Genomic DNA, 24,374 nt, shown 5'->3' with positions numbered 1-24,374 from the left:
TAATGATTTGCAATGATTTTGTACGATGGGTTGCTTGAAGGTCCCCTTTTAAGAGAAAACAATAACAATATTACCCAGAGAGATTGCAATATACCAGGAGGTCAAAATTCAAATTTTAACTAAGTATCAATGGTTCAAAAAGATTCAGCAGCCACTGCAGTATTGTAAGATTGTTACATGATACTTGTGTATACATGTAAGTCACATTACCTTTTATGACCCTTTCCCAAAGGTGGTGTGGGGCTTTTGAACCTATACATGTAATTCACCTATATTTTATCATATGTTTTTTTTTCCTTTAGGTGAGGTGGATGACAGTTCCAGAGACAGCTTCTCTGGCGTTGCCAAGGATACGTCCATTCCCGGTTCCCCATCCTCCTCCTCCCATGCAAGCCTGCAGAGAGATGACTCTCGCTCCTCATTATTCAGCGATCCGGGCAAGATGTCTTCTCATCAGCATCATAAGAAGAAGAAAAACAAGCACAAGCACCGGCATAAACACCGGCATGAGAAACCTGAGAGAGAATTACAGCGATCCACCACTCTGTGATTTTGAGCTCATCCCTACTCTAGAGAGGACAGCTTAGTTACACATGGATGAAAGACTTAGAGCAATTCATCAGCGAGATTTTGAGCTGATCTCCATCATCGAGCATTGAGGGGACAATAGGCGTACAGCAATTCATCAACTTGTGATTTTGAGCTGACCTGTATTGTAGTTGAGAATGTCACACATGGACTGTACATGTAGATTTACTGCAATCCAAATTGTTCAAGCATATCCCTATCATAGAGAGGACAGATCACACATGGACTGTGGACTTACAGCAATCCATCAACTTGTGATTTTGAGTTTATCCCTACCATAAAGAGGACACCCAGATCACACATGGACTGTTGACTTACCGTAATCCATCAACTTGTGATTTTGAGCTGATCCATATCGTAGTTTGGAAGATCACAGAGGGACTAAAGAATTACAGCGATTCATTAACTTGTGATTTTAAGCTCATCCCTACCAGAGATGGGCCAGCTCACAGGGACGAAAGACTTTCAGCATTCTTTTAGCAATCAATGGCTTGTCATTTGCAGACCTGCCAACCAGTACGTTTTTGGCGTATTTAGTACTTTTTTGCAACCAAATTATATGGCAGTACGTTTTTTTTGTTTTTTTTTACAAAATCGTAATTCATTGAGAAAAATCATCTCTATATGTCTCTATTTCATAAAACTTACACAAATACATGTATGGTTATTAGATCAATGTAATTTCAGGTAACTTATTTTTTTCAATCATTTTGTTAAAACCAGGGTGAGATATACACATGTTTCAATGTTTTTTTTCATCTGCAAGAGCAGTGCGCATTTTAGCTTGCATGCAGCTTGAGCGTCGCGATGAGCGAGTGCGCCATGCATTTTATTATGAAATACACTTTTTGGGGGGAAAATTTTTAATCACAGAATACAATTTTTCATTCCCAGAGGTTGGCAGGTATGCATTTGAGCTTATCTCTATCATAGAGGGGACAGCTTCCAGCAATCCACCAATTTGAGCTGATCCCTAGTATAGAGGGAGAGCTCACACAGGAACAAAGACTAAACAGCAATCCATCAACTTGCAATTTTGAGCTTATTCCTACCATAGAGCGGATAGCTCACACAGGGACGATAGAGCAATCCATCAATTTGAGATTTTAAGCTGTTCCCCATCATAGCTCACACATATGGACTGTAGACTTTAATACCGCAACTCTTCATCTAGTGAGTTTGAGCTTATCCCTATCATAGAGAGGACAGCTCACACATATGGACTGTAGACTTTAATACCGCAACTCTTCATCTAGTGAGTTTTAGCTTATCCCTATCATAGAGGGGACAGTGCACACAGGGACTAATGAATTACAGCAATCGACTACATTGTTATTTTGAACATATCCCTATCATAGATAGGACAGCGCAGACAAGGGCATATGACATGCTGCAAGAGTGGTGATTGATCCAATCGATCACAACTATGAAAAGCCAGTGACCCCAACATCTATAATGCATCATACTTTCAAAGTGTACTCTGAATATGTCGTGCATGTATCAATATCCTGACAAACCAGTTTGCTGTGGTTTGTTTACAAAGGGACTATGTCTACTTATTGGCCCGTATTAAACTCAGGTTTAAAGTTGTGGTTTAAGTATGGATAGCCAATTGTTCCATAAATCATTAACAGTAGAAATATCATATTTCAGCTCATTTGGCTCTCAAATCATTCAGAATAATAGGAAGTATAAATATATGATTGTCTTCACCATTGAAGAATAAGGAAAGAGCACAGAAATTATAAGAAATATACAACTTAATAAAAATGTTGACACTTTTGGCTTCCCATAATTCTAGTACAGAGTTGGACCATGGTCTAAGTTAAACCTGACTACAGAATACGGGCCATTGAGCGGAAGTGCCGTGGTGTAGCGGTTCTGACTCTCGCCTTGTAATCAGAGGGTCGTGTGTTCGAATCGCAACATGGCTTGGCGTCCTTTGGCGGGGCATCAATCCACACTTTGCTACTCCCACCCAGGTGGGAAACCGTCATTGTGGTTGGTTTAGCAAGTGGGCGCCTAACAGGCTTCTAAAAGCTACATGTACATGTACCTGTATGAATCCAGTGACCTGATAGTAATAATTGTGAAGTGTTTTGAGCATTCCTAGATTATTATTATTATTCTATTTGAAGAAATATGACATACAGGTACATGGATTTCCATGTTTGAGAATGATCAGATTAATCACATCTCTTTGTGAGAGAAAGCCCTGCTTTACCATCCCATTGCATTGATATTATCAAAGAAAAGATGAATTAATAATCATAAGACATGCTGACATGATTCTTGGCAATACTTTGGGCAGTAGAGGGGTTATTGTTGTACCCTTCCTTTGAATGAAACTGTTTTTATGATCAGTATCAATGTTCCCACGAGAATGCAGGCAAGAGCACATTAACGAGATGTTTTCCTACAACTGTCATCACCATCATCGTCATCAGCATAATAATAATAATAATAGGCATTTATATAGCGCCATCTATGTAGAAATGTTCTATTCCGAGGCGCGTTCTTATTATCATATCATTAGCATCATCATGAGCATCATTATCACCATCATGACCATCTTCATCGTCACCATCATTGTAAATGAGACCTTTACTACAATAATCAGTCATCACTAATTCAGACAATTTCCACACCTTTTCTCTCACTGCATGGAACCAGGACCCCATCTTACAAAGAGTTACAATTGATCCGATCAATCACGACTATGGAAAGCCAGCAAAGTCAACATATAAAATGCATGTTTGTTCAATAAAAATTCTAGTTATGAATGTATATCCATAAATTCATTGACTTCTTGACAATTTGGTGTGTTCTCCTTTGTTTACAAAAGACATTTTGAAAATTTCCTGTAGAAAAAATTATGACACTGTTGGATTTCCATAGAGTTACGATTGATCCAATCAATCGTAACTCTTTGTAAGACTGGGCCCAGTTCTCTTCCAGTTAGCATTATTTGTTATCTTTTCATCAATACACCACTTTACTTCTGTACTTTTTCTGGGCCCTGTGTCATAAAAGATGTGATTTATTTTATCAATCATTCAATTAACCCTATCAATCAGGTCTGGAAAGCAAGCAGTGACTCAACCCTAATGGCCCGTATTCTCAAAAGAGGTTTTAATTGTACCATGGTACAAAACCACAGACTATGCAGATTTATTTCATTAACATACTTAATTTTACGCGCACTTTGCCCAAAGCGCACATTCAATTGGATTTAGCTTTGTGTACGCGATGAAATAAGCGTAATTATGTTTACAAATCTGCATAGTTCATGGTTTTGTACCATGGATTCAGCCCCCATTGACATTTCTCAGGGTAAATCTGCCGCCAAATTTTTTGACCGTGTCACTCTCTGGCTTACAAGTTTCGCGCAACTTTTGAGACCAAAATTTGGACCCCCGGGTACGCGGTTCCAAAATTATACAAAATTGCACAAAACATGAATTTGTGTATGAATCCAATGCAAAAAGTGTTTTTAGCCCAAAAATTTATAAATGTCTCCTTATTTTTCCTTTTACTGGTTGAAATCAATTAATTTCATCTTGTTTATGGTCAAAATAAATTCCCGACAATTTTCATCGGAAAAGTTGAAAAACAAAGAAATTTAGAAAACAATAAAATACATAAGAAAATAAATGTGATGTTGAAATTTGTTTAAAGTACATGTAGGTGAATGCACTTATCTGTTTGTACACAAAAAGGATCACACAGAGGAACCAAAATGATAACAATTTGTCATATTTAGAGGATAAGATTTCAAAGTGCATACCAGACGGTGGTGTTGGAGGCTTTCCATAGATTAAGATTAATTTGATCAATCACAACTTTGTGAAATGGGGCCTTGGCATTTCTTCTTGCTCCCATTCTCAACGTGAAAATAAGATGGAATAATGGAGTAATGTCTGCAGTAATTACATGAATAGTCTCTTGGATATTTATTTATTCGAAAATAACCATCATATGTACCACCAGGCACCGGCAAAATATGAAAATCACATTTAAAAAAACAATCACATAGATATCATCATTAAATATAATGTACACAGAGAAAGAAATGATCAGTAGTACGTAGTCAATATCATTGGTATGTGTAATTAAGTACAAATATACTAAATGAAGTACTTTATAATTGTGTCAATTTTTGGTCATCATAGAAAAAACAATGGAAGTCAGTGTTTGAAAGGCAAATAAAACACACAAAAATCATGATGCATTCATTATACATATCTTTTTTATGTACAAGATCAATTCAATGTTATTTCTGAGGAGTTGTTCCATGGTTTTTTATCCCAACTATGAGTATAGCATGGTCTATGCTTAATAGTAACAGGTTGATAAAATCACTATTACCTATCCAATTAAGACATGCACTTACTTGCACTGCTTTAAGGAAACGTGACATCGCTGCCCTGGGGGCCATTTCATAAAGATGTTCGTAAGAGCGACTTTAAGAACGACTGGTGATCTTTTCTTGTGGTAATTGATTTACCATTAAATGTGCATTGGCGATGGTTTAGCGCATAAGAAAGGATCACCAGTCTTTCTTAAAGTCGCTCTTAACTTACGAACAGCTTTATGAAACGGCCCCCAGATGAATTGTCGGGTGTATGCCCTTTGATAAACAACCTTTGCATGAAGGCAATTCCATGAAGAATGAATGTCTGATTCGCTTTCTAGTTCATACCAAAATATATACTGCTTTCAAACTCTAAAGGCTTTAGCAATCCATGAAGTCAGTGGCGGACCGTGACCCGGAGGAAACAAAGAATTGGAGGGGCACAGCATTTTTCACAAACAATACAGTGCCCCTCCAATCATTGTCTGTTCCGGGTCACGGTCTGTCACTGCATGAAGTTAAAAAAAAAGGGGAATGGGGTGATTGGTTAGTAGATGGAATTGCCCAAAATATTCCTAAATGGCTCACAGAATCGATACTTGTTTCAAATTGATCCTTTTTCAAAGTCACCTGACCTGAAGTCATGTTTGTGAACTAAGATTTTTTTTCGACCTCGGAGAGTACTGTCTATATACCGTATCGTCGTAAACGATTAAGGTAGGAGAGGGTAGTCGCGTTTAAAAACAGCCACTTCGTGCTTACTCTATTGATCACTACAAGTACTTGGGTGTGACAATATCAAGGGATCTACGGTGGAATACACACTGTCAGCAAATCAGAAATCAAGCAAGTCGCACGCTGGGCTTTCTCAGGAGGACTCTATCACCTTGCTCCAGAGAAATAAAGATCAGAGCCTACCAAGCACTTGTGAGACCCCAGCTAGGATACGGAGCTGAGGTCTGGAACCCTCACACAACCACCAGTGTTGAAGATCTGGAAAGGGGACAGAAGGCTGCTGCACGCTTCATCAACCAAGATTACAGGAAGAGCACATCTTCATCACAACTAGCCTCCACCCTCAACCCTGATTTACTCCACTCTAGCCGTCTTTATGCACAATCAAATATGGTCTTCAAAATCTATCATAAAATTGTGGATATTCCACTCCCGATCAACATTACAGCAGCTCCCTTCATAGGCAGACGAGATCATCCTCTCAAGCTCACCATACCTGATGCTTCCGTAGACGCTTTCAAATACTCCTATCCTCGTACTGTTAGAATCTGGAACAGACTTCCCTATGCAGCTATCAACACACCTTCCCTCACTACATGTACCTTCCAGGCGGCTCACTGCCTTCCCAGTTATCAGAAGTTTGCAGCCACCTACTGGACTTCGGTTATTGTAAACTGAATGGCCATGATTTTACTTGCACCCTCCACTTTTTATTGTAAATAACCTCCAACGTCACTGTCGGCCATTGACTGCACATGCACCCATCCCAGTTTAGCTTCCAGTATGAGCTGCAAAAGGGATTATTACTTCAAGGTTCAAGGTATACGAGTTGTGTCTGCAGGCTGTAGCAGAGCTGTTGATAGTGTAGTCTTTCATGAATGTGATATTGATTCCAAGCTCTTTCCCTCAGAATCATCAATTCAGACATCCATTTCCACCCTGGCCTGGGTCACGCTAAAAACCAATTCGTGTGAAAGTTGAGATTCTGGCGGAAATTTTGATACCCATCTCATTCTTGCTCAACAATAACGAAAATGGTGAAAAACTGCTCCAAAGTTGACGATATTTTTCAATGTTTCACTTGCGCTCGCTGCGTCTCATGACTTTCACAAAAAGGTGAGTTTTCCATCGGAAATCGCCTCTGCCTGCTCTAACTTTGAGCATGCACTAATTAATTGTAGTCCCATATACATAATTTTGCAAAGGTGGTAACTTTCCTTATACATGAAGTAAAATCTGAATCACATTCTCCATGAATTTAGTGCATTCACTAGACTTGCAGTAAAAGGTAATCTATAAATGTGTGATGTGTATTTTACTTCCAAATCATGCAGTACTGTACGTGTCTCAAATGTTAATCACAAAATCTACATTTAATTTATTTCAGCCTTCATTTCTTGAGCGGTATACAATCCGTAATTGATATGGCAAGATTAAAAAATCATTCAGTCTATATTTTTAATTACTTTTTCCTGATCTGATATAAATTACATTTTGTATTAAAGCAAATGATTGTGTAATTTACCACTGAGATCATTATCAATTTCCCAACATTTAAAAAATATGTGATTCAATTCTAACTTCCGGTTGTCCTTGACTTAAATTTTTGAGCCATGATCAATTTCAATTAATCAACAACAATTTATATTCATGAAATACATCATTATTAAAGTGCAAAGAATAGTATTACATTGTACATGTAAGTAGCATAATCAAAGGATGAGCAATCTTAAAGGCAGAATAGAGTCTTGTAAACCAAATAATGTTAATCTGAGTAAAGCAATAGTTGGAATGTTAGATAAAAAAGGCATTTGAAAGAGTGTCTTTTGGGGGAATAAGTTTAGGTCCATACATGTATTATATACAAAGTTACACTTACAGTTAAAATTGTTGAGGATATTGATATAAGAACCATTTTTTCCATTACTGGGCAGTGCACTTTTTAGCCCAGAATAATACAAGGCTTTATAAAAAGGACAATGAGGGTGATTGTACATATTCTGTGTACATAATGCAATATATTTACTTTGTCATTGATTAATGTACCTCAAGTCAAGATGATACTGAATATCTAAAATGGTACAATCGTTGTCATTAAACATGAAAACAGAGCTAATTTTTTTCCTTAATTAATGATTATCTCCACAACAGTTCCCGATCTTGCAGGAACTATCTCTATGATTCATTGCAATGTTCAATTCAATTGATTGATTCACAGTTTTAAAACAAACACAAATTCTTTTACCATCCATTATATCATATCACCAGACTTGTTTACTTGTTTAAATCTCTTCCCTGCATCCCATTATTTGTTTCTTTGCAAATTTTAGAGTATAGATTGATATGAACTGACATCTTCCTTGGACAAATATGGAACAGATGTACATGCATTGCTGAAAAGCAAAGAGATATGAACGGATATATTTTTTTACGAAGAAGAATTTTTAAAGCAACAATCAAACTTACACCCAACAGCATAGAAAGACCACCTGTCTATCAAAACCATGAGTTTGGTTCCCCTGATATATATATATTTCATTTAAATATATCTTCCAATCTAATACATCTAACTATCTATTTATCTGTCTTACTGTCATGAAGACATTAAAGATTGTAAACATTGTTGAAAATGGATGCTGTATTTATATGGTTACATCAGTGATTCTCTGACTTCATACATGTACATGTACTATACTGGTTCGACCGACCCAACACTTTCAAGATGTTGGTCTTGTAATTGCCACACAGAGCTTTGGAAAAGATTTAGCAGACCATACCATATGGGAGGTTAGTAGGAAAGTGGTCTAATAATGACTAGTATTTCTAAATTCTGTACATGTACAGTATGCAGTGTTGAAATTACTTTTTTCACGATCTTGTTTTCTTGCAAATTTAGGATGGTATCTTATAAATTTAATCCAATAGAAAAGGAATTTTTTTGCTATCAAAGTTACGGCGAGACCTGGGGAGCGTTTCATGAAAGGACTTGTCGGACGTTTTATCCGACAAGTCCCATTATATCCGACAGTTACCATAGTAACAGTGCGGCTCTGCCAATCAAAATCAAGGAAAGATGTCAGATCTGACAACTTGTCGGACAAAAATGTTGATGAAACGCCCCCCTGGTGCCGCAAAGCATTTTGAAAAAATAGTATAAGAGATATCGAGAGTTTGAAACTCAATACGCATTTTTCTGAAGCGCCGCGCCCGTGATTCTAAAATATCCACTCAGTTACACGTCAGAATGCGACGATGCATGAAAGTAAAAACTGCGGCTGCACTGGCCTGGCTGTCTGACTACTAATAAGCAGTCATAAATGGAAGACTGGACGGGCGCGGACAGAAGCGATTTTCATGTTGGAGTCGCTCGGTACTTGGCAATTTTGGGCAGTTGCAAGAGCGATTCCAAAGCACACAAGGGCGGAATCGCTCGTCGCTCCCATGTATTTTCAACCCTGCATGTATGTGATAATCAGATATCCACAAGATGAAAGTGTCAGTTTGAACCAGTGTAGTACATGTATGGGAAATAATTATTAGACCATATCATATAGGAGGTTTAGGACAATGGTCTAATAATTATCTCACAAACTCTATACACTTTTTAATTCCTTTGAAAGAATGTTGCAAAGTTGATAAGCATATGTCATTATTTTCTGACCCACATAGTCAGTAACACATTCACTCTCGCTCTGCAATACTTCAACTGAAACAAAGTATCTTCTCTGTGGAAGGAAAACTGTCAATACCACTTAAAAGAATAGGAATGAATAAAATAGGGGAGTACTTTCAAGATTCTGGTTTGAGTAGGCCTATACATTCAGACACAAATTTGCCTAGCTACATATAAGCTCTTATTGTGTATAGTACTACATATAAGTTCCAGTGATTATCAATAGTCAGCAAGAAACATGTTAAAAAAAAGCAGTGCCTTGCGAAATCTGGACTGATTTCTCAAGATCATGGTGCTTTTGATTCTGTCGAGACTTTGACACTTGACACAAAGTTATCGTAGATCATGATCTCGAAGGTGTCAAACGTTTTCCTAGATATCAAATCAATGTGGTATGGTAACTTCAAACGTGATGACTAAAATCCTTTAAGATTATGACACAATTATAGGAGTCATCCAGAAAACCTTAGACAAGTCTCATCGGTGTTATGAATAGAAGTTTTTCCTCGGTATCAACACCAATTAGTACTTCTTGAAGGCACATTTTAAATCCAATCGGATCATGATACTCCGGCTCCAATCACACAAAGCAATCATCAAGGATCTTGAGGATATTCCCAAAGGTGTCGTACATATCAGAACCAAGGAGCACTTCTTGAAGGCACAACTAAAATTCCACAGGACCATGATATCCCGGCTACATTGGTACAAAGTAATCATCCAGAAAGTTGAGGATAGTCTGAAAGATGTTATGCATGTGAAAACCAAGGAGTACTTCTTGAAGGCACAACTAAATTCCCACAGGATCATCATACTATGACTTGAAACAAAGTATTTATCAAGGAATTTCTTTAAACGTGTTCTGCATAGAAGCATTTTCCTAGATAACACAACATAGGATTGCCTCTTAATGTAGAGTCTCACACATAGAGCAGAAGCATTTTCCTAGATGTTAAAACAAAGGATCATTTCTTAAGAAGTCACAACAGAGGTCCCTCATGATCAGGATACTCTGGCTCCGTTGACACATAAAAGATGCTCCAGGAAGTTTAGAGTAGTCTAAAAGGTGTCTTCCTTATCAGAACTAAGGAGTATTTCTTGGAAGCACAACTAAAATTCCACAAGAACCATGATATTCCAGCTTTATTGACACAAGTAATCATCATCAAAGAACTTCTTTATAGTCCCAAAATGTTCTGCAAAGAAGCATTTTCCTAGAAAATACAACCTACGATTACCTCTTATCGTAGAGTTTCAAACATACGAGCATTGGCATTTTCTTTCATGTTAAAACTAAGGATTACTTCTTTCACAACTAAAATCAGGATCATGGTATTCTGGTTATGTTGCACACAGTAATCATCAAGGAAGTTGTAATAAGTCTCAAAGAAGTCCTGCACAGAAGTAATATCTTAGATGTTAAAATTCTTCAAGATCATAGTATTCCTTTGACTCTCTTTGTTGAAACAAAGCAATCATCAAGGAACTTCCTTATACATGTAGTCTCAGAGGTTTCCAGCATAGAAATATTTTCCTAGATATCGAAACTTCTTAGAGTCACGACTAAAATCCCTCCGGATCATGGTATTCCGGCTCCGTTGACACAAAGTAATCATCAAGGAAGTTGTAGAGAGTCTCAAAGGTGGGTCTCTGTTGTGGCGATTCATTCCAACATTTCATCATGATATCATAGAGAGAGTCGGGGCAGTACATCGGCTTGGGCATGCGGTATCCACTCTTCACTTCTTGCAATGCTGTCTGGTTGTCCATACCTGAACAAGAGAGAGAGAGTGAAAGAAAAATAAAGACAAACAGAGAGACAGAGAATAATATAACCCCAATTTAAATAGAGAGGGAGCATGCACTTACATAATGTTGCATAATTTCGTAAACGCGTACCCGGGCATTGCAAATTTGGTCTTTAAAAAGTCAACGAGCAGCACGGTTGAACAATTTTGCGCGGCAGAATTATCATGAAAAAGAGGGGGGGGCGGAATCTACCCCCACCCCCCGGCCCTTTTAGTATTGACTTTAAAGAAAATTGATATAAACCAAATTATGGTTACATGTACATGTAGATGTAGAAATTGAAAAGGTAGATGGAATGCCAAATATACATGTAGGATCTAGAGAGAACTACTTGAATAAATGGGATCCCCACTTAAAATACAATACAAATATGCTGAAAACAACTAAACACTAGAAAATAAAAACAATTGACAACAAATAATACTTTAAGTCATTAAAACCCCATTCAACATACTTGAGGTTAAGTGCAGATATCCCGGTATAATCTTTAAAGGACAAGTCCACCCCAACAAAAAGTTTATTTGAATAAAAGGAGAAAATTCAAGAAGCATAACACTAAGACTTTCATCAAAATCTGTGGTAAAATAAGAAAATTGTGACATTTTGATATTTCGCTTATGCTTCACAAACAGTTATTATGCACAACTCATTGATATGCGAATGAGAGAGTCCATGATGTCCATCACTCACTTGATCTTTAAGGTTTGAGTTTCATAACATTTAAATTTTTAAAGATTTGACAATAATGACTGACTTGACTGAACCAAAATATAATTGCACATGTTCAAGAAGGAATAAAACTTTGTAATAATAGCAGGGCCCACTGGGAGAACAGTTTTCGGAACTGAAGTGGCTACCCTGGGTATATATATCTTTATTATTATTATTATTATTGTTTCACATGAGAAAGAGGATACAATTGAAATACTTCATATGCCATATAAATGAAATAGTGAGTGGATGATGTCATCAGTTCCCTCCTTTGCATACCGTCCAGGATAAGCATGACTGTTTTGTGAACTTCAGCGAAACTTTAAAACTCCATAACTTTATTATTTTACATCTGACTTCGATGGAACTTTAAGTGTTATGCTTGTTGGATTTTCTCCTTTTATTCAAATCAACTTTATGTTTGGATGGATTTCCATGCAATAAATAATAGCATACATTATAGAATAGGTACTAACATCCCTGCAATCTGATTGGTCAATTGTCATGCATTGCATGCATAAAAAAAAAATCGATCCCAGGGCCCGGGGGGGGGGGGGGGGGCAGGGACAGTTGCGGCCAGAAATTTTGTAACTCGTTTTAAGTATGTACTTATACATGTAATTATGTTTATAATGTACGGTATATTCAATTTTACCTTCAAGATGCCCATCCGATAAATTATGCATGTCCCCTTGCAGATAACATACAATGATATACATGTATCTTCCATCATACCTGAAAATTTCATAATATTTGTGATTTTAGGACGATTGATGACACTTTCACCAAAAGTGCACTTGGCATCCGGCCGTACGCTATTTTTGGGCACTTTTGCAAGACTTTTAGCTGGGATGCCAAGCAATAACATATTTTGCCGTCCAAAGTATAAAAAATCATTTTGGCCGGTCTACTATCAAGGGTCTGCATTACATTTTAGAAATTTCATGCATCCAGTAAATTTGCCATGCGTCGGTAATTACTTATGCATGGCTGTAAAAAAAAAAAATGTGCCAAAAATTTTGCCATTCTATAAAACGAATGATACAAAGGTTTGTTTGTGCATCGGTAGGACTAGTGAGCATGAGGTAACTATGGAAACTAGTCTAAACCCATAACAAATTCATAGTTTATGCTTACAAAACCTACCGATGCACTCACATCTGTGCATCATTTGTATCCTATTCCGCATGTGCTTATCTGTGTTGATCTTTACTGTGATCATTTTTTTTAGCTTAGATTTCAGTATTTACAAAGTCCAGTACCTGGGGCCCATCTTAAAAAGAGTTGCAATTGATCCTATGATCCTATCAATCGCAACTGTGGAAAGCCAGCAAAGTCAGCATATAAAATGCATGTTTGTTCAAAACATTTTCTAGATATATATGAATGTATATCCATAAATTCATTGATTTCTTGACAATTTGGTGTGTTCTCCATTGTTTACAAAGGACATTGTGCAAATTTCCTGCATAAAAAATTATGACACTGATGGATTTCCATAGAGTTACGACTGATTGGATCAATTGTAACTCTTTGTAAGACGGGGCCCAGATCAAACTTTCCCATGAAATCAGAGTTTACTACAGCAACATTCACTTATCTCCAGGAAACATTTTATGCTTCCAATTTACCTGGGTATGGGGTCTTGCCTTTAGTAGCAATCTCCGAGAGCAGAATACCAAATGACCAAACATCAGACTTTATACTAAACGTCCCATAGAGGGCAGCCTCCGGAGCGGTCCACTTTACTGGAAATTTACTCCCTGTTCGGAAAATCAAAATAAAACAATTGTTGGAGAATGACATATATATACATCTGTGGGCGCTTCACAGAGAGTTAAGTGTGTCTTAGAGGTGGCACAACATTTGCTCTGGGTTAGGGTTCCAATTGGGTTTTATTTTAGGTTTAGGTTTAGGGTATGGTGTCACAGGGTTCCCAGCTTTTCAAGAAAACAAAATTCCCTGATGAAGTTAAAAAAATCCCTGCTAATTATTTAAACCCATTCCCAGTTTCACACATTTTCTACAGTGTACATGTACGTTGTTGCAGTGAATTACAAGTATTTTCAGTATAAAAACAATCATGTAAAACTAATTAGTACTATTACACATGCATGTAATGGCCTCCCTTCTCCCCACACAGCCATCCACCATACCCCATAACTGCCATAACCAGTCATTCAATGGATGTTGTTTTGATATCTAACAAAACATAAAAGAGTCTGACTGACTACCGTGCTTTTGACTTTTGGGCTGATCAAAATTCCCTGCTTTGTCCCTCATTAAGGCATTTATCCGATTTGAGGTATTTTAAAATCAAATTCCCTGATTTTTCCATGACTGGAAAAAAGTAAAATAATTTTCCCTGATGGGCTGTGAACCCTGTGTCAAATCCAGATGTTTAAAGATGCTTAAACTCTCTCCTGGGGGTGTTTCACAAAGATAAAAGTATGACTTAAATCGCACTTAAATGCCTACGCCTATCTGAAATGCAACGCGCAATCTTATTGATCAATACGCAGTAGTGCGCGTCCTCTTCGCACGATCTGACCAATGCTGCGATGCCTTTTATACCGCGCGCAACTAGACATTTAAGTGTGACTCTAAGTCATTCTTAAATCTTTGTGAAACACCCCCCTGGTTGTTTGACTGTAATTGAAAGCAAACTGCAGGCATGCAGATTTCTTAGATGTAATCCCTCTTCAAAATTCAAGTCATGTATTCACGTCCTAATAGAGAGGGGTTGAGTTCAAAGTTTTCGTCTTTAATTTCGTACCATCTACAAGAACTGATTATTTATTTCGTACTTCACTTACCATCATGAAAATTTACTAAACTATCTTTGTGAATATTGAAAAAAAGAAAATGTATAACTTCTTTCTATCTGAGGCAAAAAGAAGCTGCTGAAAACTGCTTATCTAATAAAAGAGAGCCAATGGAGTAAATTAGAAAGTAAAAAGGGGCCTAAGCTTTCGATCCTAGCAGAATCTTCGTCGGAGGCAAAATGACAACAACAACAAAAAAAAAATCTGTCTGATACGGGTTCTGAAAAATTCACAAGTGGAGAGGCACATTATCCTTTTCCCCATCTCCCATCAATGAATGAAATGATAGCCAATCAGCTCACCTCTTCTAGCCACATAGTTATCATCCTGCACCAGCTTGGCCAATCCAAAGTCGGCTACCTTAGCCTCATTGTTCTCTCCAATCAGCACATTCCTAGCAGCCAGGTCTCTATGAACATAGCCCTTCGTCTCAAGGTAATGCATCCCACTGGCAATCTTGATAAAAGAGCAAAAATTGGAGATTCTTGCTTGCATTATATAAATGAATATAGCAGCAGTGATGACTTTGAAAATAAATAGAATGAATAATTTTCACAAAGGGAGAAAAACCCCATTCATTTGATAACAACCTTTGACCTATTTTTCATTTTTCATTTTTCATATCATTTATTTTCCACAAATCAATCAAAATACAAAAACATATAACTCATTCCGAAATAGTATGCATAATTACAATATAAATGCAGATTCAAAGTGGATGGACCTAAAGTAAAGCAAAAGCTTGTTGTGGACAGGCCCTTAACAAATAATTAATGTGTAATCATTGATAGCTTAAAATAGTTACAGAAAAAATAGAGCTGAGCTCTGAGAAAGTTACAGAACTGGACAATTAAAGACGAAAACAGAGAACGTTACAAAGAACAGGGACACACAGGTTACTAGACAAGACAAGGAAGACAAAGCAAAACATAAAAGAAAGAAAGAAGGAAAGAAGACCCGTCTATTATATTGCTGTTCACCATTATGACATGAAATATTTTGACAGAATTGGTCATACATGTATGCCAATGAAATAGAAAATAGTAGACAAGTCCTTTGTAAGGGTATCTGCAGCTGTAAATATGAATATATGTAATTTATTTACAGTGACAAACATATACGGACATAGTGAGGGGATGGAGCACCTGGCAGACGAGGAAAAGAAAAAAACTTGATAGTTGCTAGGTGAGAAAAAGTATCAAAGGAAGCAAAACTTAGAAGAGGTACATGTATGTGGTTGATAATTTCCTTGACTACCAGGTGCCCAATCCACTCTCCGACCGTCCTAAAAGTAATACACAAATGAGTACAAATGGATAAATATATATTGTGTATTTTAATAAAGCGTACAGTTGGGTTCTATGAGAAGTACTGTACATGTAATATTGTCTCAAAAGAGACGTTTTCAATTTTCTTTTAAATGCAGGTAAGCTAACAGATCTTTTTATATCGAGATTAAGAGATTTCCAATATTTGGGACCTGAATAAATAATAGTATTGTGGGCAAATTTTGTTCTGGTTTTTGGAAGATGAAATGAAAATGCTTGGCGTGTTGGATAGTCATGCAACTGATTGTTTTTTATGAACATATAATTAAGTGCCGGAGGCAAGTCATTATTGATCAATTGAAACATAAAAGAACCCAACTGCAGATAGAAAATATCAGAAACTCATAAACACCCTTTTCTAAAAAGAGAGGACCTGTATGAGCCCGAATATGGGCATTGGAAATTATACGAATTGCTTTCTTTTGGATAACCAAAATTTTATCAAGTTGAAGCTTACTAGAATTTCCCCAGGCTAGAATGCCATAGTTTAAATATGGGAGTAATAAAGTAGAATATAACATTTGCATAATATGGGGTGGAAACATTGATTTAAGTTTATACATTATACCAGTATTTCTAGATAAAATTGAGCAAATGTGGTTTGTATGAATTTTCCAGGTCATTTTATCATCAATAAAAAGTCTTAGTTGATTTTACCCTACTGATCTGGACATCATTCAATAAAATATTGTCAGGTAAAGTTGTAAGAGAGTTACTAAATAACATAAAATTTGTTTTGTCAAGATTAAGAGAGAGCCTATTGGAAAATATCCATTCACAAATACTTTGCAACCCGGTATTAAAAATCTCAACAAGCATTTGAGGGTTTTTATGCGAGAAAAATATACTTGAATCATCTGCATATAGAATAAAAGACAAAAGTGGAGATGAATATTGAAAATCGTTTACATATATGATATAAATCAGGGGGCCAAGGATACTCCCTTGAGGAATACCGCAAGTAACTGGTTGGCTTTTAGATTCTACTCCATTCAATGAGACATATTGTTTTCTGTTTGTAAGATAACTTTTGAACCACTCCAAGGCCTTCCCCCTTACACCACAATGATGCAGTTTATAAAAAAGAATACTATGATCAATGGTATCGAAGGCCTTGGAGAAGTCCAAAAATAAACCAATTGTATGGCAATGTTTGTCAATAGCAGATGAAATTTTATTAATAAAATGAAGAATTGCACGTGAAGTTGTATGTTTTTCTCGAAATCCAAATTGATTATCAGATAAAAGTTCATAGCGTATGAAGAAATCTATTGTACGTTTATATACCAGTCTTTCTAAATTTTTTGAAAAAGCAGTTAGGAGAGAAATTGGTCTATAATTATGATACTCAAGTGGATCTCCTTTCTTAAGGATACATGTAGGTATCACTTTCGCTATTTTCATTTTATCTGGTACAATACCTTGTAAAATTGACATGTTGAATATATGATTTAACGGTACAATGATTTCACCGATGATGGTTTTAACCTTGTTGTTAATTTCATATTGTTTGTCAGATAAAAAAATTATCTCATCAAAGTTTCATTTAATTTGGTTTACTATTTTCTAAATAATGAACAAAATGTTAATTCTTGATTTTAAATGATAATTTGACCAAGTAGGCGTAAAGGCATATGCCAGTGGTAACTATTTCAAAACAAGTTCATACAAAATCCAATCTAATGACCGCCCAAGTATATGAATGATAAAAAAATATTTGTGCAAAAGGATTCTGGAGGAAATTGTGCAACTGCTGAAAAATTTGCAAAATAAGCATGAATGAAGACGTTTTACAGGCTAGCTGTCAGACTCGCTGAACACTTTCGTTTTGGTGATGATCAGCCATGCATGAAGTCTTTTGTTAAAGGTCAAGTCCACCCCAGAAAAATTTTGATTTGACTCAATAGAGAAAAATCAAACAATGACGCTGAAAGTTTCATCAAAATCGGATGCAAAACAAGAATGCTTATTTTTCACAAAACAGTTGTATGTACAACTCAGTGATATGCAAATGAGAGAGTCAATCATGTCCCTCACTCACTATTCCTTTTGTTTTTTATTGTTTGAATTATATGGGCAATTCCATAAAATGATCAACCTTTTTGTACATCCAGCCCCCATTTTTCTCACGTCTTACTTTGCTTCATAAACTGACCAAGTCATGGTCATTAGAGAATTACATTATAGACTGTCAAAAAACCAAGAAATTTTCATGAAGGTCCCACATATAGGGGGTCGGACGTACATATTTTATGGAATATTTCAATTTTTACTGATTTGACAAATTGTGTAAGAACAGCTGGCACCAAGAATTTCAGTTTAGACTAGGCCTAGTTTTGACAGACATGGTGTATTATTATTATTATTAGCATTACCACTTTACAATCTACCAATAAAATATCCGTCAGTCATCTACTTGTGTAGTGTTTAAAGTGTGTAAAGTGTTTTCCCTAAATCAAATGGTGTAAGAAGGGTTGGTGCCAATTAGTGACAGTTATTCATTATTATTGTTATTATTTTCATTACCATTCTATGTAGCCATCAGTCCTCTATTTAAAGTGTTTTCCCTTATCAACAGATACCCTCTGAAATTTTTGGGAGTACATGTATGTATGTGATAGGGCTAAGTGCATAAGGAAAAAGGAATAAATAGGAGTAGTTTGGTCTCAATCTTATTTATATCACACTTTGGAAAGAGCTTTCTGTCTTCACGGGGTTCTCCAAGGAAACAAACGGTAAATGGCCTAGAATAATCAGACTTTAACTTGCTTTTCAGATAATAATCAGAATTTAATTTCGCTTTAGATAATAATGATGATAAAACCTATCGGGAGAAGCCAAAGATACTACAACGGGAAGATTGGACACTTCAGCGATTTTTTAAAAGCTCGATTAATGCTTATGGGGAAAGGTTGCCCACTAGCGTTGAGTATAAAGTAAACCATCGCCGCTGTGTATAAAACATATGGGGAAAATGAGAGAGGGGATTTGGGAGAGGGCATAAGGGCAACGCATGTGGATAATTCCACCTTTTATTAGTATTGCCCAGAAACCTCTGAAATATATTCATCTTTAATTTAAGAAAAAAAATTGCAGGGAATAAATCTTAAAATGCAATAATTGTCTATTCCTTCACCCCTTCACCATTTCTCTCATATGTTTTGTACACAACCATATCGCGATACGCAAAGGTTAAAAAAAGGACGTTACTTACTCAACGCTGCAGGGTGCTCTTCCCGAGCGTTTCATTGCGCTATATCTTCCACTTGTGTAGTATCTTTGGAGAAGCTGACCAAATTATTAAATATGTACTCATCTTGAGATTCAGGCAATATGAGACTACTTTGGGAAATATATATTGCATCTCCCTCTAAGCCAATAAATATTATACAGATATTGCCTACCTAGAATTTGAATATAACATTTCCTCTCCCCATCGGAGTTATATTTTCCCAAGGGAAAATATAGCTTAAAATGTTATTTATTCAAAAGATAGACCAGGCAATATCTGTTATCTTATATGATCAAATTCAAGTATGTGGACCATGGCCTTATGCAGAATACTTTTCCTGGGGGCGAAAGATGTGAAAAAACTTTTGAAGAAAGCCAAGGGGGGCTTTTTCATTTTCAAAAGTGAAATTAAAGGATTTTGTGCACACTTTATGGTGAACTGTTAAGTCCCAGTTTTTGCCTGTGTAGGACATGTTATTAAAATGTTCTGTAGAAATTGTAACTGAAAATCATTATTTGGTGCTAAAAAAAAGTTCTAACAATGTACAAATGACCTGGAGTCCGTTTCATAAAGGACTTACAACTGTTGTAACTCCGCCATTATGGTAACTACCGTGGTAACAGGAATCAGCAGCCAATAAGAATCAATGTTTCCATGGTTGTAAGTTGTAAGTCCTTTATGAAACGGGCTCCAGAACCCCCATCCCAATTGTAATCCATACACATGTACTATAAATTATTGTCCCCGGAAGAAAAATGAAATGACTTTTATGACTTCCAAAACAAATAAGATGAATAATTGTTCAAAAGAAAGAAAACTATATTAACTTTATATAAAATACTAAATTCATTGACCCTCAGTCAGTCTTTGAGTAAAATTGATTATTCTTGTACCATGGAAAGAGTAAACGTTACTTTTTTGTATTACTTATTTCTTTTGAATAAAATATTATGATAAATAAGTGAATTTCAGGCCTGAAAAGATGCCTCAAACGGAGTTTTCTTCCTCTGTTTTCTCTTGCAAATTGTGCAAAATTTTGTGTTTTAGGCACAAATATTATTTACATGTATATCATCAGAAAGCTCAAACTCTATACTTTCATACAATGTTACTCTTGATATGTGACACCTTTTAGATGGGTCAGCAGCCAGCATTTTCCATCAAGATGCAAGATGAGATTTCTGGAATTTCTGAGTAGCTTAAAATCTAGAGTTCTGATTGGCTGTATAAGGTTTTCAAAACAACAGGCGCGGGTAATTTGAAGAGATTACCACATGGTGAGTGTGACCTTGCTGAGATATATGCTTGATATCTAGTCAGCAGGGTATCAGGATATTTGGTACTAAACGATATGACAAAATTTATGACTGCTAGACCCTGTCATAAATTTTGTCTTATCTTTTGCTCGTATATTGGGATTATACTCATTAAAGAACCGCGTAGAGAAAAAAATTATGACAAGTTTTATGACAAAAAAATTATGACATCGACAAGAATACCAATTCTGTGATATCTCTGAGAAAAGACAAAATATTAAGAAAAGACAAAGTTTAGAATACCGCCCCAGGGTCTTCCGCTTTAAAGGTGCCTGAGAATTACATTATTACATACCTGAGCGGCGATATCAACAAGTTCCCTCAATCCAAGAAAACGACCATCTCCCTCTCTTAAGTAGCCCAGTAAACTACCATTGACCATCAATTCTGTGATGATGTAGATCGGCTCCTGTAAGTTGAAAGGCCATGTAAGAGGATGAAAATAAATACAGAAATAAATGTTACTCATTTACCTCCAAACTCACAGCAACACACACAACTGTTGTATGATAAATGACTGCTGTTGAATATTTCATACACAGAGAAGGGCTTAAACCAACACACAGTACACTGTATGTTAAAAGGTATTAAAATGTAACAAGATGAAAATAACAACACAGTATTAATGTTAGCCATTTGTCTCTGTTAACAATAATACACACAACTGCTGTGTGATACAGAACATGTTTGCTGTGAAAAAATGATAGGCACAGATTTGAACCCACGGCCACTGCATTGCTAGACCAGAAACCACACGACCACTAGAATGCTCTTGGATATAAGAAGAGAAAGATGGAGCAATATGTAGTTAGGAGAGATATAGAAAATGCAAAATAAAGAGAAGAATTGGAAGACATCTGGGGAACATTTTTGTCTGACAAGTTGTCAGATCTGACAACTTTCCTTGTTTCTAATTGGCTGAGAAGTACTGTTACTACGGTAACTTGTCAGATAAAATTTTTGACAAGTCCTGTCATGAAACTGAAATACTCCCCAGATGGGGTGGGAAGGGAAGGAATGAAAATGGAAGGGCAAAGACAGACCAAAGAAGGAAAATGAAAGAGAATGAAAAGATGGAAATGAAAACAACTAGGACAGTTCCACATAATGTATACAACTCCCCTGTACATGTATGAGCAGCTTTCCTGAAATGACTTGTCTTGATTTTCTAGTTCATATGAAAGTTCATATGTAATGCTATAATAGTACCTTGACTTGAGCAGTACAACATGTAACTTTATAAGAACGGTTCATAAAGGGGGTCAGGTATAACAAAAGGTTGATAATTTACAAGTCAGTAAATATTTGAACAGGGACAAAAAAACTATTAACAAAAAGTAAAGATGATAAAATTACTGCACCATCATTAAAATTCACATTTAATTCTATTTTAATATGTTTATAACTGATATTGATATAATTATAAAGCAAAGCAAAAATGCACATGGCATCTACAGCAAATATTTTTCTTTAAGAAATTCAATGACTACTGACGTTTATTATACGCATCTAGACGTTCTATAGGGTTCAGCTATTTCTAGTCCTCAAGAAGGGCATAGATTTTAATGATTTAAAATCATTCAACATTGATGTTCAAACAGAGATTATACAGCAATTAACCCAAGGGCTACTAGGACTATACCTCATCAGAACAGATTCCATAGAGATTGACCAGCTTATCATGTCTAAGCTCCTTCATCAGGTTTGCTTCAGCGAGAAATGCTTCTGGTGACATCGTTCCTGCCCGTAACGTCTTCACGGCAACTTCTACCTTGCCGTCATAGATACCTACAAGAAAGTACATAAATATCAACACATGGGACTACTGTCGTGTTCGGGATCGGTAATTATAATTTAGTAGGGAAGCGTAATGAAGAAACTTTGGAGAAAGTCCAAAATCACAGGGTATTTAATCATCAGTTACAGTTTACAATTCGAAGTACAGTACATGAAGATTCAGATATAACAGGAGACGAAGAATAAATTAATTTCGAAGTATCAGATTGAGATTGTGAAGTTAAATTACATGTAATACTAGATGGAAGTCTACGTCTTGATGTCAGTCAGTCTATCTGGATGAGTGTGGGTCTATTATTCTACTGCATATCTTTCAAATAATCAAGAAGTCTTATTTATATCATTAGTTTTGGGGTGTAACAATTTAAGGTGGGTGTGATCTTCATCTGATTGGTCTATCCAGGTAACTGTCTATCAAACTTTCTCTGGTATACATGTAAGGGGTGTGATGATGCTCTGTGCAAGTGACTAGGGCTGGAAGTGTGAGTCATACTTCTTAGAACTTTTGTTCCTTGAATTTGGCTGACGTCACTGAGGGTTGGTCTTTATGGTCAAGGTTTAGGAGTTAAATGGTATTGGGGGGTTTTGGAATTCTTAGATGACATTGGGGGAGTTTGAACTTTTTTTTTTTTGGGGGGGGGGGAGTTTGAACAATTGAACATTGATCATATTGACATACAATATTGTGTATACTCTTAAAAACAAGAAAAATCAAATACATTCCTTATTTTTCAATTTAAAAATAGCACACTAAAAGAAAATTTATGTTAAGCTGGGACTTTTTTAGATAAATTGAGTGAGACATAAGAAACATTGAAGAAAACAAAATACATGTATCTAAGATTTCAAAAACGACAAGTCCACCCCAACATAAAGTAAATTTGAATAAAAGAGCAAAATACAACAAGTGAAACACTGAAAACTTCATAAAAATCAGATGTAAAATAAGAAAGTTACATGTATGACATTTTAAAATTTTGCTCAATTTCACAAAACAGTTATACGCACATCATGGTCGGTATGCAAATGAGGAGACTGATGATGTCATCCACTCACTATTTCTTTTGTATTCTATTACATGAATTATGAAATATTCTAATTTTCTTCTCATTGTCAAGTGAAACAACGATATTATCCCTGTGCATGTGGAATGAACATTGTTTAAAACTATATGATTCAGTCAAGTTGCATTGTTTAAAACTATATGATTCAGTCAAGTTGCATTGTTTAAAACTATATGATTCAGTCAAGTTGCATTGTTTAAAACTATATGATTCAGTCAAGTTGCATTGTTAAAAACTATATGATTCAGTCAAGTTGCATTGTTTAAAACTATATGATTCAGTCAAGTTGCATTGTTTAAAACTATATGATTCAGTCAAGTTGCATTGTTAAAAACTATATGATTCAGTCAAGTTGCATTGTTTAAAACTATATGATTCAGTCAAGTTGCATTGTTTAAAACTATATGATTCAGTCAAGTTGCATTGTTTAAAACTATATGATTCAGTCAAGTTGCATTGTTTAAAACTATATGATTCAGTCAAGTTGCATTGTTTAAAACTATATGATTCAGTCAAGTTGCATTGTTTAAAACTATATGATTCAGTCAAGTTGCATTGTTTAAAACTATATGATTCAGTCAAGTTGCATTGTTAAAAACTATATGATTCAGTCAAGTTGCATTGTTTAAAACTATATGATTCAGTCAAGTTGCATTGTTAAAAACTATATGATTCAGTCAAGTTGCATTGTTTAAAACTATATGATTCAGTCAAGTTGCATTGTTAAAAACTATATGATTCAGTCAAGTTGCATTGTTTAAAACTATATGATTCAGTCAAGTTGCATTGTTTAAAACTATATGATTCAGTCAAGTTGCATTGTTTAAAACTATATGATTCAGTCAAGTTGCATTGTTTAAAACTATATGATTCAGTCAAGTTGCATTGTTTAAAACTATATGATTCCGTCAAGTTGCATTGTTTAAAACTATATGATTCAGT

The 24,374-nt window shown here is 35.8% G+C and overlaps 2 protein-coding genes across 4 annotated transcripts in view; one reads left to right on the top strand and one right to left on the bottom strand.

The window, feature by feature from the left end:
• LOC129280306 (transcription initiation factor TFIID subunit 2-like) overlaps positions 1-4,815 on the top strand; it is a 47,848-nt gene extending 43,033 nt beyond the window's left edge. For 2 of the 3 annotated variants that reach the window (XM_064111825.1, XM_064111824.1), the window contains exon 28: positions 303-4,815. In XM_064111825.1, coding sequence (XP_063967895.1) covers positions 303-550 — 248 coding nt within the window. In that variant the 3' untranslated portion in view covers positions 551-4,815. The remainder of the gene's footprint in view (positions 1-302) is intronic. The other variant, XR_010296190.1, reaches the window with a different exon arrangement.
• Positions 4,816-9,596: 4,781 nt separating this feature from the next.
• LOC129280308 (tyrosine-protein kinase SRK2-like) overlaps positions 9,597-24,374 on the bottom strand; it is a 37,934-nt gene continuing 23,156 nt past the window's right edge. Inside the window, exons 7-11 of the mRNA XM_064111826.1 lie at positions 22,214-22,359; positions 20,867-20,980; positions 14,998-15,151; positions 13,502-13,633; positions 9,597-11,122 (exon numbers count right to left, since the gene is read on the bottom strand). Coding sequence (XP_063967896.1) covers positions 10,914-11,122; positions 13,502-13,633; positions 14,998-15,151; positions 20,867-20,980; positions 22,214-22,359 — 755 coding nt within the window. The 3' untranslated portion in view covers positions 9,597-10,913. The remainder of the gene's footprint in view (positions 11,123-13,501; positions 13,634-14,997; positions 15,152-20,866; positions 20,981-22,213; positions 22,360-24,374) is intronic.

Source organism: Lytechinus pictus, chromosome 17 (genome assembly GCF_037042905.1).
Source record: "Lytechinus pictus isolate F3 Inbred chromosome 17, Lp3.0, whole genome shotgun sequence".
Classification (NCBI taxonomy): Eukaryota; Metazoa; Echinodermata; class Echinoidea; order Temnopleuroida; family Toxopneustidae; genus Lytechinus; species Lytechinus pictus.
Note: the sequence above shows the minus strand (reverse complement) of the source record. Positions and strands in the feature narration are given on the sequence as shown.